Source organism: Simochromis diagramma, unplaced genomic scaffold, assembly GCF_900408965.1.
Source record: "Simochromis diagramma unplaced genomic scaffold, fSimDia1.1 OVJJ01000321.1, whole genome shotgun sequence".
Lineage (NCBI taxonomy): Eukaryota > Metazoa > Chordata > Actinopteri > Cichliformes > Cichlidae > Simochromis > Simochromis diagramma.
In genome coordinates this window covers 6,763,238-6,780,886 of record NW_024386772.1, presented here as the reverse complement: position 1 = coordinate 6,780,886, position 17,649 = coordinate 6,763,238, and the positions used below count along the sequence as shown (strand labels likewise).

The 17,649-nt window shown below is 41.1% G+C and overlaps 1 protein-coding gene across 4 annotated transcripts in view; it reads left to right on the top strand.

The window, feature by feature from the left end:
• The window catches only part of znf385c (zinc finger protein 385C), a 140,600-nt gene that overhangs the window by 76,681 nt on the left and 46,270 nt on the right, over positions 1-17,649 (top strand). Inside the window, exon 1 of one of the 4 annotated variants that reach the window (XM_040045686.1) lies at positions 1,988-8,236. The exons of the other annotated variants lie outside the window; for them this stretch is intronic. Within the exon in view, the coding sequence (XP_039901620.1) occupies positions 8,227-8,236 (10 nt within the window). The 5' untranslated portion in view covers positions 1,988-8,226. Of the gene's footprint in view, positions 1-1,987; positions 8,237-17,649 lie in introns of those variants that run through there. 4 annotated transcript variants of the gene reach the window in all.

Sequence of the window (17,649 nt, the reverse complement as noted above, 5' to 3'; positions counted from 1 at the left end):
TCATATGCCTGGGTTTAGATCTACATTTCCAATGAGACATTCAATAAGTATCTTCCTACCTGTGTTTTAGAGACAGCAGAGATGTTTAAATTCACATGGAATAGTTTGGACTGTATTATATAGCTGTATGCATGAATTTACACATGGACCCCCGACGTGTCCTGTTATTCTTGGCAGCAATTACATCAGTTTGACAGTAGACATTTTCTGTTCCACCTGAGACATCAGGATTCCCACCTGCCTGCTGTTCCCCTCACCTAGCAGTTTCCCTCTTTATCGGTTTCCCTCTTTTTCAGCTCCTCCTCCCCCTCACTGTTACGCTCCTTCATCTTCCACTTGTGAACCCAGCCAAGGCGACGAAACACACTGATGATTTATTTATGTTAGGGAAGCCATCTTCCCCTCTTACCACGATCTCTCTTTCCCTCTCACACACTCACATACATACTCTTCCTCTCTCTTCTTGTGTTTGTCTGTCTGTGAAACTGTATGTGACAGTGATGCTAAATGGGACGTCTTCTCTCCTGTTGTGATGAGTTGGAATGTGCAGGTGGCAGAGCTTACAAGCACAACACACACACACACACACACACACTTTGCAGTGTCATACTGGGCTGTCAGCCTCTCTCTCCTCTGGGTTAACGCATATGATCTAGATATTTGACACTATGTGCTACTTTTTTTTTTTTTTTAAAGAAACACCCCAGCAGCCAATATGTTGAGTGACACCAGGTGATATACAGTAAGAATATGATTTAGTACCAGACAGATGTTACTGTTTCTAATCTTCTCATTACAGTGGAAACTTCAAACGAGAAATATTGTTAGATATAACAGATATGAGGAGCTATGTTTATTTTTAGAGGAGTTTATGTAAATGTATCTTGCAAAGCAACTTGCCTTCCTTTGCTAATGGAAAAAGGGAAGTCTGGTGAATCCAGATGTTATCATGTAAACAAGAAAAATCTTGGTCATAAACAAAACTCATGATCCTAGCTTATAACATTACAGTTGTGAGAATGATGTCATTTTCTGGGCAGCACATTTTACAAGCCGTTCAATAAGTTGCTATTCTATTAACCTCCTAAGACGCGAACTCTTCCACGGCATGCATTTTTAATTTCTCTTTGATATTTGGGCTGATTGGGACCCGATGAATGTAAAAATAAAGAATTACCAGATTTTTTATTTTTTTTTACCTAATTTTTGCTTCTAAGAAAAATGAGATCCACATATGAGGACATTCGTTTAAAATTTCAGTAGAACAGTAGCAGTATAATGTCCTCGTAAGTGGATATCAGGCCCTTGTAGAGCAAAATTGAGTATTTTGGTCTAAATATCCCAAAATTTGATGTCCACATATGTGGACGCCAGGTCCTAGGAGGTTAATGGTTTATAAATCATTCATTAATTCTTTATATAGCTGTTGTAAGCCATTCTGTTAAAGAAATTCTGGGTTTGAAGGCTGTGGAAAATTAATAATTAATTTACTGTATGTCCTCTAGCTGCATTACTTCTGTAGTCTTTACTGCTGCTGTTTAATTCATCAATATGACCACCTAGTTTGTGTAAAGGATCTTCAGCCTATTAATCCAAAATACATGTATTATTAACTTATTTCTGCAACATTCACCACTTCACATATGAGAGATTATACATGTTGTAAATGGTGCAGCAATAAGTTATTAATAAGTGTACCTTTGTCTGATGCGCTGGATCTCCCTTTTACAGAAAGTAAGTGATGGTGAATTAAATGATGAATTAATGAGCTGGATAAAAACTAGCCAAATTTTTTTTTTTTTTACAACCTGGTCAAATTATTACCAATGGCTTGTTACTCTTTTATAAAACATAAAAGATGCATAAAATTTCCTTAAACAAATTTACCTTTTACTTCTTTTTTTTTAGTAATGGCTAATTATTGACCCCCAAAATTAATCAGTACATTTAAGAGTCAAAGAACAATTAGAATTGCTTTATTTAAAAAATAGAAATATTAACATATTTCATTTCTGGGGCATCAATAATGCAGTTTTGTCAAAGTTAACATTGTGCCACATTAATGTGCAAGGTGTGTCCATGTGCACAAACCTAACTGGTGAGTAAATATGAAGTGAAAAACAAAAGGAGTCAGCAGGTGAAATGAAAACTAAACATAGAGGTCCAAAACAGGCTGACAACCTTCCAGGCTGACAAACCTGCACTGAATACCACAGCCACCTCTCCAGCACCTCATGCAGACACTGCAGGTCTTAAAACCAGAACTGTTATCTGATGGCAGCACAATATTCCCAGGTGCAATCCTTTGCAGCATCAAGAATGGCTGCAAAGGACAACACAGATGGGAGCTAACTAAGCATTTTTATATGACACTCCATGATGACAACACATTTCCTTATCAAGACAGATAAGGTGAACCACACAGCATGTTGTTGAAAAAAACTTGTGCTCTTATTAGTATCTGTTTTTCATTTTTGGGGTGATTTTAAATTGTATTTTAAATCCCGGGGTTTGCATGTAGTCGTATAATTTATGTAATTTGCTTGTTTTCTCTTTTTGCTAGTCATTCAAATCAGTATATGTTAATAAGGGACATAGAGACACAAGCTGGGAGGCTCATCAGTGAGCTGAACAACAAGCTAATAACTTGACACTTGGTCTCTTCTCCTTTAATGCCCGCTCTTAGACTTGCCTTCAGGTGCTTTTATGGGACTGGGCATCTTACACTGTCACCCATCAGCATCTGTCTTTCTTGTCCGCCCATTTTTAAATTACTTTAGCGCCTCACAGTCTACCTTCTCAGTGTTCCTTCAACCTGCTGTCAGTCTTTCTGTCACTTAGTTGGTTTCTCTTTCAGTCAGTCAGTCAGGTAGCCGGCATGGCCGTTACGCTCTGAGGATGTTCCTTTCCAGTGCTCTTCAATTCATTTGTTTGTTTGTTAGAGAAAGAGGGCGTGAAAGAGATTTGGGTCTAGTGAGAGATAGTGAAGAGGAAAAAAAATATGCCATTGAAGTAAGCAAATTGACAGAGGGATTGCGAAAGAGGGAGATCCGTAGATGTCAATTTAAAAAGTGAGAGCTTAGTGTCAGGCTTTCAAAGAGGAGCGTGTGCGAGATGAGAGAACGAGTAAGAGTTAAAGTTTATGATTTAAGGAGAAAGGGGGAGAGTGAAAACTGTTTGTGGAGGAAGGGAATGAGAGAGGAGAAGACTATTGTTAGTTTAGAAAGAGAAAGCGATGGCTGTTAGCCTCCTCTGCTGCTGCCAGCCATTACCTATTCAAGCCGCAGCAGCAGGTTGGCAGAGAAAGCTCTAATTGAGGAGGCCGATGGCTTGGAACACTAGAGAAAGAGAGGCAGAGCTAACTTCTTTTCTTTTTCATTAATTAGCCTGTCACTCATTACGCTCTGGCATGTATTTGGGATCATAAAACAGCATGGCTGTGGTTAGATTTGATTGCGCTTCTTGTTGTGCTGTCCAGTAAATTACAGAAAAAATGACTTCTGTACAAAATAAAGAAGATAATCTGCAGCTATGCATCATATCCATTAACCTCAAGGGCTGCAAAAAAGCATTTGTTTTGCTTAGTAAACCACACTCCCAAGCTCTCGTCCTCATGCTTTCATAGATTTATACAAACAACTCATCAAAAACAGCGGTGCCATTCTTATCGCACTCTCACATCCCCGCCGCATATTGGAAAACAAAAAGGTGGACATTACAAGGCTGTCAGGCATTGACAGGTATTGATCAGGCTGCTGTTGAGAGACTAGATGAACTTCCCATCAGAGTCTTTCTTGCTGTTTGTTGCCATCTGTTAATAACTAATGGAAGTTGTGATATTTGTGGTGAATGTGAAGAAGGGAGGAAGAAGAGGATGTTGTAGTGATGCCCAGATGCCACGGCTAAATGGATGTCACATGATATTAGGCTTGCATGGCGTGATACACCGCCATCATTCTGTCAGGTGACAGCATTTATCTCCATATTTCACATCTAACCCCCTCCTCCACCAGGTCTTGATCACTCATCACGCACTCGCTCTTTGTCCCACACTTCTCCACCCACCCAACCCACTGCAGCGACACTGTCAGCACTCTACAGCGTTTACACGTACTGCATAATAATCACAAGCTGCTCACCTCTTCTGGAGTTTCCACCTCACCTCCGTGCAATGTAACCACCCAACAATTCATATTCTGTGCATATGTCACATTTAGCAGAAATGTTTCTTTTGCAATCGTGTTCTTTGTTTTGTTTTTTAACTTGTAAACAAACTTTTCGACATGTCTGATCTTCTTCTTTAAATCGCCATGTCTCACAACTGACTCCAGTGAAAAATCTGTGGCTTTACACAGAGCCAGACGGTGTACAAAAGAACACAATTGTGGAAAGATAACACAATTTCATTAAACCTAAGTGTGACAGCTTGACCTTCTCTCCTCTCCAGGATCTGTCACTCATCACCATAGATACTTGGCTTTCAGCAGCAAGTCCACCAGTGTTAACTACGGATTTGCTGTCCCACAACTCACAAAGGAACAGTAATGTCAGACTTGTATTTCCTGCATTGTTTTTCAGTGTATAGCGTAGCAACTTGAAATGAACAAGTTGAACACTGATCCAATGACAAAGGAGGTCAAATGGCTCAAAAGTCTGAACAATATAATCATGAAAAAGAAAACTCCTTTATGTTGTATCATCCTGACAAGTCAATCTAGTATTTATTTTTAAGAGACCATCTGTTCTTACATCCATTTAGGCATAAATGAGTGAAAATGCTGGCAATGTGAAAAAAGTTCCACTCATGTGGAAATGTATCTGTGCTCCTCATTGTGTTTTTTAAGCATGTAGAAAAAGCTTCACCATGTGAGGCTATTTTGATTTTGTTCGTTTTAATTTAGATGGAAATTTCACTAGTTAAGTGAGCTAATTTTACAATTTTCACTTGGTCATAGTGTATTCTTGGTTCATGCCACAGCCTGTCAAGTCAAACACAGTAAAGATCACTCCGCCAGAACTAAATCAAAGGTGTGAATCCCTGCAACTCACCCTGACTTTTACATGTAGTCATAAATTCACTTAGGCTTATGCCCTTGGAATCCAGTTGACTTAGAATTGTTCTTATACCAATGTTGGAAATAAACATTAAAATTTATGTTATAAACCAGTGTACGGCAATTGAAGAAAACAGACACAGTGAATCAGGCTCTCTAATACAGTCCCAATCAAAAGTGGCAAAAAATTATAATTTGCATGGTTGGATCTTAAGAAGTTTTCGAGTATAGCTTCAACATGCAACAAGAAGAAATGGGAGTGAGGCAAAACATTTTTTTGAGAATGCAATTCATTGAAAACAATGCTTAAACTGAAACAGGCTGTTTTACAGCCAGCATGTTGCTCACTCAGTAACTACTCAGTTCTCAGTGTGTGGACTCCTTCCTTGTCACCTATACCTGCTCTGGCATTAACATCAGCACAAGAACTGTGTGCTGGCAGGTTCATGGCATGGGTTTCCACTGTAGTGCTGTAATTGCTTTAGGACTCAAAAGCTGAACATAATTACCTACACCAACTTTAGGCCATATTAAAGGAGGGCACAGACATTGTGACATCACTCACTGATTTGTGAGGTCCTGTTTGGAAGACTCAGTTTTAGATGTAATGCTTTTGCTATCTTTGTTTTTGGGGGTCTTGAAATTCTAAATTATAAGCTTTAAGTTCTAATATAATCTTGGAGCTTGCCAGAATATTATTTGTCAGGTAGTTAAAAAGAGGTCTAATTAGTGACTCAAATTAGCCAAGACCTACACGACAGCTACGAGTTACATTTCTCTGTATTCACCCCTCATCTAAGTGGCCATGCCTGTAATGATGCACAACTTTTTTTTAATTATAATTGTCCCTCCTCCCTACCCCCACTTGAGATGTAAACATATTGATTTCAGCTGTAAAGGCACTTTTGGTGCCAGCCTCAAGTGGCCACTTGAAGGACTGCAGTTTTTGGCACTTGTGCTCCGATTTCATTTTTCAGCCTCATAGATTTACTCTAGAACTTGACTTGTGATGCAGCTAAGAGCAACTATTATTAAGCCACTGCAAAAGGTCCTTAATGGACAGTATTATAAAAGAGCCTTTCCTCAATATATTATTAAAACATACACATAGGCTTTGCGGTGGAAAAATTGACTTTTATTTAGTCCCTCAGAGAGGTGTAAACATTGTTTTCTCTTAACATACAGTATGGAACAAATAGGCTAGAACAAATGTTCTTGGCGGAGGCTGACTGATGTAAAGCTTGGAGCGATTCCCGTGTTTCTAATTAGCCCAGGCTCTGGCATGGCAGCCCGTAGGCTGATGGTTGGCATGAGGCAACAGGACAGCCCAGCTGCCCCTGTGTCCCCTACTCTGCCCCAAAGGTGAATCTCTGGGTCTACTGCTGCCTTTGTGAATGGCAAGGAACAGAAACCTGGATTGGAGAAGAAAGGTAGTTCACACCCCGCACAACACTCTGTCAGAGACAATATTTCATGTTTAAAAAGGAGCTCTTCATCAGCAATCTGATCACTACAACCTCTCCCTGCTGCCATGCTCCACTTTCTCACTTGCAGCTTTACTCTTTGGAACAGCACTCTTAATAGCATCATGACAAACTGACTGTTAAAGAGCATCATGTATATAGTATCAGTTTAATGTAAAGATTGAATTAGACCCTTTGAATGGACAGCAGACACAGCTGATGAACACGTTATTTTTGACTTGGACAGCGGATGTCAGGAACAATTTAAAAAAACATCTGAAAGCCCTCTTCACAATGACATGAACACAGCAAGGACCAGTGGGCATTTCAGCCAAAGCAGCAAATCGAATAAACTAGAAGCAGAGGAACAATATAGACAGAGAGAGACAGACAGATGGGGAGAAGAGACAAAGTATATGATTAGGTAGAAATACAGTTTAAGTAGAAAAGCGGAAAGGGGCGAAAATGGAAACGAAGAGGAAGTGAACTGCAAGCGCAGGAGAGGCGGAGAGGGAGCAATTTAATGCTGTAATTAAGTTCCTGATAGCACCCTGGGAGATGTGCTTTGGCGTAGCTCCAGGACAGCTTAGCATTACACCAAGGCCCTTCAAATCACAATCTACTTATACACACACACACACACACATAACACACAACACGCCATTTGAACAAACAGAAATTTAATTCCGAGTAGGCTCTCTGCGCTCTCGAGCCAATTTCAAATCCCCGAATATGTGTCAGCTTCACCAAATGATGCATCGACAAGAAGAGACACAAAGGAGGCGCAGACTGGCAGAAGAGACGGCTGTGAGAAACCATCACTTGCAGTCACTCTCACGTTGCTCTCACTCACACATTGTAGTGCACACACGACAGTTGCCTTGACAAGTGCGCACAAATCATACTTATGAGAGCACGAACGGAAACCTGTCTCAGAAAATATTCTTTTCTTTCCCTTCATGTTTACCGTGCACCTGTCATGCTTCTTCTATCCAGACCTGCTTACTGCTTCTGCCTTTATTTTATTGATTAATTTATCTTTATTTTTGGGGGGCTGCATGGCAGAACATATCTGAAGCCAACGTCATTCCTGGTGCTGACCTACAAAGCAGTAAGTTTGACAAGATGGCTAATGTGTTGCCAAGTTGTACAGGTGTGCAGCTTGTCTCTGTGCAGCCCTGTCATGTTAAAGGGGCTCACCAAGGGGAGGAGAGAGAAAGATGTGGGACTTTGGAGAGGAAAGGATGACAGGAGGAGAGAACTCAGAGAGACATCAGAGAAGAGAGAGAGAGAGAGAAGAAACAGGCAATTACACCCAGCTTCGCTACCACACTCCTATCCCTCGCCTCCTTCAGGCCACGCGGAGCAGCAGCACGAGCAATAGGATTTTAACTGAGGAGAACGCGCATCAATAGGATCTAAGATTTCCTGGGAATTGGTCACCAAAGACGGGGGAGTAAAGGATACAGTGTTGACAAAAAGAGTTGTCTTTGGAAAGACAGGAGAGGAAACAAGTCCTCTAAAATCGGCTCCAGCACATTCCGAGGCTCTTCTTTAAGCGCCGTACGCCTACCGTTCGCACCTGCGTGCTGTCCTCGCTCTCTGGGGATAAAAGTGCGTAAATATTTTTTTATTTTTTATTTTTTTACCGTTTTCACGGCAGGTGACACGCCGAGCTGTAGACTCACAGATACGGTCCTGGAGCCACGATGCTGATCGGTAAGTGTTAAACACCTACAGTTCTCCACTTTACCGGTGATAACGCGGCTGCGCTGAGTAAGCAATACACGAAAGATTCCTGAAAGGTTCCAAATACAACCGTTTCAGGATTTCGTGTTGCAACAGTGTCGATGGGTAAAAAAAGATCTTAAAGCATGTTAATGCAAACACACTATGTGGAGCAGGCGCGCTAAAAGTCCTTGTCGGGAAAAATGAAAAATCCAGGGATTCAGTCATTTATCGGGCTCGCAAGTTGACCATTTGAAGTGTCTTTTTTTATGATTTATTCATGAATGTCCTGTGCGCTTTTGTGCGCCGTCGATTACATGCCTGTGCATCAACAATCACCGCATCAGATTATATGAAGCTCAACCAAAAGTGTGCGTCCTGGCTGGTTCGGAGTTACCGACACTTCACACTCCTTAGTCCTCTCGGCCCATAGATGGAACTTGGCGCTTTTATCACGAAAACTTCCACCGTAGATTATCATTAATATGGTTTTGTTCTTTTTTCTTTTAAAACGTCACAACGTCCCGAGTCATCAGTAATAATAAAAAAACAAAACAAAACATCAGTCTGTTTGAGAAAAATGACCTTCTCAAACATCAGCTAAATAAATAAAATAAATACGTTGTTTGTGTGTTTGTGTGTGTGTGTGTGTAAACCAGTTCCTGATAATAAGCATCATAAGCTCGTTGTGAAGAACGACGTCATTAACCTGACGTCTCAGTGTGCCTTCAAACAACTCGTTGTTCATTTTTTTATTAATAGATAAAATTGACCAGCTTACCCTGAACTATTCAAGTAGTGATGTTTGAAGATCTCAACCTTTTGGGGGCTTAAAAATAAAGCTTTGATGATTACTAATATGTTTTGATTGAATCTGATAAAAATGGCATAGGCATTAGTGTAAAAGCTGTCCCACTAAATCCAGAAAAGAGAACTTCATTTTCATAATTAACTCAATCTCAATGGAGGTGCATTTTTTGTGTGTATGGGCTGAACAAAGAATGACTAATGGACCCAAGCTACTGGGCCCCTGTCCTTCATCTAAAATCCTGATTTAGAGCATGTTCATGGCTCAGTGCAGTCATACCTTTCTACAACAAAATGCAACTGTTCCTGCATTGCATATCAGTGCTTCTATGAGTAGTCCTTATTTCACTTTCAGAGACAAATAAACAGAACATGTAGCTGAATTTGGGAAAAACATCCAGTTCACAAAGATCTAAAAGAAATGCACTCATAGTGTTGTGTCAGACCTCTGGATGTGATGGTTCCCGCCATAAGTGTGACTGTGTGGTGATTTGCGATCTCGGTGCTCTTAAAATGGCTTCGGAGCATGGGCAAATGACTCATGCAAATGGATGCCGCATTAGCATTTCTCTAGATATTTACTCCATGTCACAAATGCAACCTTCTAATCCCTACACTAGTAAAAACTATCGTCCATGGAGCACCAAAAGCTATCTTCTTCCCTCTCTCGTCAGCGTTCTTTCCCACTCGCCCTTTTAGTCAGCTCATAAAGAACTGCTCTTCTGTCAAATGGAGCCCTAACTACTTGGGCCTTTGTCCTGTGCTGATTTCTTCTCGGCCATTATGTCGTCGTAAAAGCCAGTTGGGGTGTCACTGGGGAGCTTTGGCGGCAGTGGCTTCTTCTCAGTTCCAGATAACAGCCTTTACTGGACAATGGCCATTATTAGTCACTGTGTTGCTGCCTTCTGACACAGACAGTTCTCTTCATATTGAATATTTCAGTATTGAGTCGAAGAGCAAAAGACCTGGTAGTGGGGGCTTGACTTTGTCTTACTTCACTCATCCATCCACAACACCCCCATCATCCGCACAGGCGGGGGACAGGTTGCAGGGCTGCGGGAGAGCTGATTATAGGCTTCTTCGGGAGTGGGCGACATTCTTCCACTTCCAACCTTTTTTTTGTCTGTGGGATCTGAGGTGGGGGATGCATAGGAAGCCGGGCTAATCTGAGCTAAACGGGGTCCCAGGGTTGATCAGGGGTAATTACACGGGGCTAGGATTACAGACTGTGACCACTTATTGTGGACTGGCCACACCCTAAAAGTAGAGTTGTATTTTTTTTTAAGTAAAACGAATGATTTATTCATAAACATACTATTTGTGATTTCCAGATTTTAGCTGAATGTATAATTTCATTTGTATTGCTTGACCTTGAAGTGTCAGTGTCCACTTGGACTTGTTTCTAGTTTTGATCTGCAGAAGCTGCAGGGTCTTCCAAGCAGTAGGGAGCAATGGCTGTTTGAAGTGGTGGTGCAGGTGGAGGGGGTGTAAATGAGGAGGTTAATGAAAAGGCATTGGTTCATTTCCCACAAACCACACATCTGTGCCATCACCAAACCATCAGCCGATTAAACGAACAAGCTCTTCCCGAGTGTGTGTTACGCCGACTGTGTCTTTTTGGTTAGAGCAGCTGTGGGCCCCTGTCTGGACTGACGGAGTGAGTGCTCTTCTGTGTGTGTGTCTGTGTGTTCATCACTCATTATGATGGATGAATCTCCCGAGCCTCCTGTCTTTTCATTCATCCCTCACGGACCAGAGGGACGAAGGTGGAAACTCTCCAGCTTCTGTTCAGCACACCTCTGCCTACTGTCTCTCTCTCACACGTGCACACACACACACGCAGGCAGGCATGTGCCCAGAGAAGACAAATAACCCACTTTAGTAGCCCAACAAACACCTCACTTCAGATGACAAATCTGTAGTTAAAGTGACTTTTGTATTTTTCATTACCTCAGTCCCTATTAATCTGCATCATCTATGTAAAAAAATCTTGTGTGGAAATGAAAGAGTGCTGCCACAAATAGTATATTATTTCATATTTATTGTTTCTCATCTTACTGCATTTTATATGTTTTATCCACTGGAGTAAAGTTCTTTCCCACTTTTATGCAGTTGTCGATGTCTGTGTGAGGTAATCTTTCACTTTAATGTCCCGGGCTGCCATTGCTTCCAGGTAACGGGAACAATGGGATGTGTTATTACTCCAAAACTCTTGTTCTCCTTACTGCTTTTTGCTGTAGTCACTAATCTTGATCTCATTTTATCTTTCCCAGCAGAAATCAGTTCATGAGGTGTAAATTTAAAGACTGATTCTTCTCGTAGAAACTCTCACGTCGTTGCACATTGTCAAGCTGTTGTGTTTACTGTTTTTTAGAGTAGTTTGTGATGATATGGTGTTTTCATATGTGAGTCAGAAATTCTAATCATAATGCAGTGTGTTTTGTCACGGCGCGTTTGGACTTTTGAGATTAGAGTGTAAAAAATCCCCCGAAATAAATAAATAAAAAATATTAATAATGATAATAATTCCAGTCTTTGATGGAATTCTTTATGTGTCATAAAAGGGCTGGGTCTTTGGACAGAACATCCAATGAAGCTGAAGATGAAAATTTAATAATGAGGAAAGTGCGGCTTTGGAGTAAGTTAGTAGTTTAAGGCTACATTAGTCACTGCTAGCATAATACACCTGAGTCTCAGACTGAACATTTAGATGGTCAAGTGAAGTCATGATTAATGCAAGAAGTATAATCGCTGTTTATTATTATTATTTTTAACTGTCTATTTTTAGTCGTACTTAGTGGAGTACACTTTTAGTCTGGAACAAATTCCTTGAGGGAAGTGTCCTGTAAACGTTGCTGGACATCTCTTGATTTATCTCCACTATTACTGAGAGAAAATGTAAATGTAACTGGGTACATAAAAGGAATGCTGCATGTCATAAATCAAAGCGAAATTACACATTTGAGTGGGTGCATTTTGATGTTGAGACTGAATCTTTCTGACCAAATGATGTTTAGGTAGGTTGGAGAACAGGATGACTGAGCGGACTGCTGCAGGAGCATAATAAGCTTTGTCTACACGGATACACGGATGTGCACGCAAGCGTTAAGACAAGCTAGAGGTCAGCAAAGAGCAAAGATTGAAGGTCAAAGAATTTATTATTACAGTAGTGATTTGTTCTTGACTACTGAAAATAGTTAGAACTTCCAATTTAGCAAAATTAAAGACAATATTATGATTTTTATTTCCCTTCAAATTACAGTGTAAGAGCAAGCAAAAGGTAAAGCGAAGAAGTCCACTTGTGGTTGTATGGTTGGGCAGTCAGTCAAGTTCCATGTCCCTTTTTATTGGCCTTGTGGAAACGGTCTTATCATCGTAGATGGAGAAAATGGCCTTGATGTGAGAGCTGGCAGAGCTCCTGGATAAGTTACTTCTCTGGCCGCCCTATGCGGAAGAACAAGGAGTTTCAGTTGTGCTATTTTCTTGTTCCAAAGCAGACCTGCAGAATGAGGCCAAATTTGGACCTGTCTCTATTCACCGAGTTCCCTAAGCCTAATCACTATCAAATCCAGTGATCTGAGAGACAGGTATATTCAAGTGCCAATCATTCCCAAGCACAGAAGATTTCTGCGCTTCTCTTTCCAGGGAGTACAGTATTAGTACAACTGGTTACACTTCAGTTATTCTCTGCCTCTGCAGACCTTCTCCAAGTGTGAATGGCATTGTAGCCACTATTTGGAAAAGGTAGGGTGCTGTTTTATCGCCTCCTCCCAGGAGTCAGCTTCAGGTAGATTGGATGAACAGTTGTCGAGAAAAGCAAAGAATGCACAGCTGTACACAGATTCCTCGGTTGGTTCTTTCATTAGATTCATTAGATCTTTTTCTTGGAATATTTTTTTCATTGTAACAGAGGCTGTTGTGGAAAAGTCTGATTTCTGTTGCGGCACATTATAGGGCTACGTGTGTTTTCTTTTGCGTGTGTAGCATTTGAACGCATGGTTCGTATGTACTCCTTCTTGTCCCTATGCTCCCCGTGGGGAAATTGCCTGTGTGTGAGTGCCAGTTCAAGTCATTTCACTGAAGTGACAGCATGGGTTTGATTGGCCCGCCTGCTGGAGTGATGGCTTCTGGATGCTGAGAGCTGTAGGCATATGTGAGCCTCAGCGGGAGCTCTGACAACATGAGAAATGTTCCCACGCTGCTCTCTGCACCAAAACTTCACCATTTAGCCTCTCATTCCCTGGGTGCTGAGGCTAAAGATGGAGGCCTTGAAGAGAAACAGCAAAACATCACTTGCACTTTGTGCTTGTGTGTATTTGTGTATTTTTCTGAGCTTGTGAATTCTTCAACTGGTAATGCAGCTTTCAGCTGAAGTGGGTGACTGGTCTACTTGATGCTCTGACCTCTACTTAAATGAGTGACAGAAGAGCTAAAGGCCTTTAAACCAACAGACTGGGGGATTAGAAGACAGGGAGAATAAATGAGCATAAAGGAAATAAAACCTAAAAAGGAGATGGAACATCTTTCCTAATCTGTGTTTCTCAATTCTCTCTTTGTTCCATGTGTATTTCTAAGTCTTCAAATCAGACTGTTACTTTCACAGCCACTGATCCTCATGCTAGTGCAGTTATATAGACAAAGGCCATCGATTTTACAGTCAAATCCAGCCATCAGAACCTCATGCCCTGACCACCAATCTGCAATTCTCAGGGGTCCAATGGGCTTAATAGAGTGCAGCGAGTGTGTAAATGGTTGGAAGTGTAAACAGAAGATGCAGTGATCCAGCTCTAATGGCTATCTTTGCTCCAGCTCTTTGTCAGCAGTCAGGATGGTGACCTTCACCTGTACTGTACGCCATCTCATGAGCGTTTAACAGTGCAGTGTTCTCAATAATAACTACAGTGGCAGGAAATTTTTATCCAGTCATTGTCCTATATGCACACATGCACAAACACCAATTTACAGAAAAACTGGAATTATTACAGACTTTTTTCAGTCATAAAAAGACAACAAATCTACAAAACATAAAAAACGATGAACTGCCCTTCAACAGAAATAAAAGAAAAAAAAAAAGATTATCAGCACTCGCTGTTAGAGGCTTATTTCCATCAATTATGTTTGCAAATAGTAAACACTGGAAATAAATTATACACTTGAGGAAATGTTCAAATATTTGTGGCTAAAAAGGATTGGGGGTATTCAGCAAATCACTGAAAAGGTAGAACTCAGCAAACTCAGCTGTGGTACAAACAACAAATGAATATACATAAATCAATTGACAAAATGCAATTACCCAATTGTATGGTTTGCATTTTCTGTGCACACACCCAAGATGCAGTTACCAATATTTATAGTAAGCATTTTTTTTGTACTCACAAGCACCCACTTCTCCAAACCACATGCATACACTGTGACGCACATACAAACTAACAGACTCTGTGTACAGGGGACAACACTTTCGCAACCTGTGATGTACAAAAATACAAAAATAAAAAATGCTGTATGCAAATTTTTGTCACACACACAGAACTACACCTGCATTCCCTTCTACAAATCAAACTAAAGTGCAGGCATAATTATATATAAAACATGTAAAATAAAAGCTCTCTTCATCTAAAGCCTTCTGTTTAGTTCAGCTGCCTCAGTTCTCCATGTTGATATTTTTGCACAGTACAAAGGTGTCCGTGTGTGACTGTGTTGGCTTGCATTTCTTACAGAAATTGGCATTCTTGCTTTTTGTCATCAGTACCGAGCCATTATGGAGAGAGACTGACTGGGAATGATCAGCTCTAATGATTTTATGAGAGTCTACATGATTAATGTTGGCACAGCAGCGTGTTTGCGAACAAACCTCGCTCCCCCCCTTCCCCACCCACGCCACCCTTCTTCCCCCATCGCAGAGACTCGGAGGGAATATCCAGTCTCAGTGTGTGCTGATTTCTGTGGTGCTAGCTGTCGTTTGCCACATTAGTGTGTGACAATGGGTGTCTTTGAAGTGGGTTATTCTAGCACAGCTCACAGCCCAGTGCAGCGGAGAAGATGTGCCAGCTCACTGTGCAGACAGGGCCAGCTCTGAGCACAGGGATAGACACAAGGTAGAGACAAGCACATGCACGCCTGCACAGACTAAATACTGGGGTCAACACAATAGCTTTTACACCCACATCCTCTAAATACTCTTTATGTAAGCACTTCTATCGCAGACAAAAGCCACACACTCCTCCTCTGTATGCACACATCTGCCTCACACAACTGTACTTAAAATCACCAAAAAGGAGCCTACACCATCCTCCCATCACTTCATCAACAATCCACCCATCTATCATCCATCTGTCTGTCCATCCATCCTTTACGTCTCTGTTTTTTTCCCGTCCTCCTCTGTTCCCTCTATAGGCCCAGTCCAATCTGAAAGCTTAGTTGGGCTTCGTCTTTCTCGGCTTATCTCCAAAAGCTGCTCTTTCATTTGAGTAAATGCCTTCATTCCCAGCTCCTCTATGAGGAAGCTGATAAGGGATGTCTTTTATCCACAGTAGATAGGCTTTCCCCCCCCCCACAGCCCAGTGTGGGTGCTTGTATTTATACGCCTGCGCAGCATATGCATAATTATGTGTGAGCCTTGTGTGAATGTTTTTTTTTCACACATTTGTGAGACTTAAACAAGAAAAGCTTCTTTTTTTTTTCTTTTTTCTTTTTTTTCAAATGCATGAGAAAAGTTAATAATTCTATGGTGTAAAAATGCAGGGCATCATGTTTCACGTCGTCTTCTCATGCTGCTTATCATTCAAATGTGACATTTTCTGTGATTACACGTAATCACATAAGACTGTTTCAACCTTGCAGGTGTCTCTAATAGGAAATGATTAAATGGGACAAGCTAATCATCACAGTGCCTTACTCACGTGCGCGTCTGTGCATAGGTGCAAATGTGTATTCGAGAAGACGCCGTATAACGAATTGATTAGGGCTGCAGAGTGGATTTGTTGCCGGGAGATTAGTTTGACTCAGTCTAAGCTGTTTTCAAATGCTGCACTCTTGTCCCCTCTCTAACACAACAAATATATCGATTGGCCTTTGATGCCTCAAATGTCACAGCCTCACTGAAGACAGTGCTGAGAATGAGACTTGAGATCTGTGCTGTTTGGGCTCTGGACCACATTCGTTTTTTGAGAATTAGGTATTCATCTGATCCATATTATCTACAAGTCATCCTTCTGTTTGTGTCTGTTGCTTAGGTCATTGTGTCTCTCTCTGATTGCAGTCCCAGTGATCAAATACTGCTGTTGGACACTGTTATGGGAGCACAGAGTGGTGCAGCAGGTGGTAGTAATGGTGTTACAGTCTTGCTCTCTCATCTAGGTGAAAATCTCTCATGTAGAGTGGGGGAGATTATTTTATCCCCTGATGAATTTAGAAATTTGCTCATTTACTAAAGAAATGAACAGTCTCTCAATGAAAAATCCAGAAAAAACACCATAAACAAGAAGATTGGTGAGCTGACCAAAATGACCATGAATTGCACTCCATGCAAGATGTTGTCTCATGAAATGTAGCTAAAGAAGAAGCACATTAAGCTCATGGAGTAGCCTAAGCAGTCTCCAGACCTCAGTCCTCTTTGAAATCTGTTTAGGAAGCAGAAGTTTCAAGATCCCAAGGAGCAGTAAGGAAACCTAAAAGATTTAGAAAGTTTCTGTAAAGGGTAGTAGGCCAAAATCCCTCAGGAGATGTGTGTAAACCTGTGACCAACTACAATAAAGGTCTTACTGCTTTGCTTGCCAACAAAAGATTCACTGCCAACTACTAAACCATATGATAAAACACCAATTTAACTTTAAGTGACATTTTCTGGATTTGTGGTTAATATTCTCTGTCTCTCCATAAAAATTAGAGACCATTCATTTCTTTGTAAAGGAGCAAACTTCAGCAGGGGATCAGATATTTTGTAGATTGTAGATGATTTGGGCTCAAGGAGCTGCCCTGGCACTCTTTTAGATTCCATGGAAGACCCAGCTTGTCTTGTTAGATTTACATTTTCTGACATAGCCGTGCCCGTTGGATACTTCCACCCTCCTGTTGAACGCAAGCATACTGCAGCTATTCTCTCGAGGGACATATGAATAAAATTTGTGGAGCTACTGGAGCCAGTACAAAAAAAATACTTTTCACTCCCTGTGGAGCCTTAGCCTCATTGACTGGGGTTTGTTTGTCTGCACCTATTAAAGCTGCTTGCTGCAGCCAAAGCCAGACACCACTTTGCAGGGATTTATCAAGCCGCTTATCAAAGAGAGGTGATTGAATTCATTTGCTTACTAATGAGGTGGGATTGCGAATTGTACACTTCCCCGGCTATACTTCCACCTGTTAAAACCATTCGCTCATTACTGCAATCAAATCCTGTTTTTGTTCTCTTTGATACTCAAACCTATTTTTGTCACCTCATCAGGAGCCTTTGTGCCATTTAGGTACTAAGACCCATTTCATACGTGCAGGGTTCTGCTCGCTTGTGTCAGCAAGGGTGGAAGCTGCCGTTTGTAATCAAGTTACTTAATTACCTTAATTAAGTGGTGGAAATTTTGTCTTGCATTAAAAGTGGTGCTAAT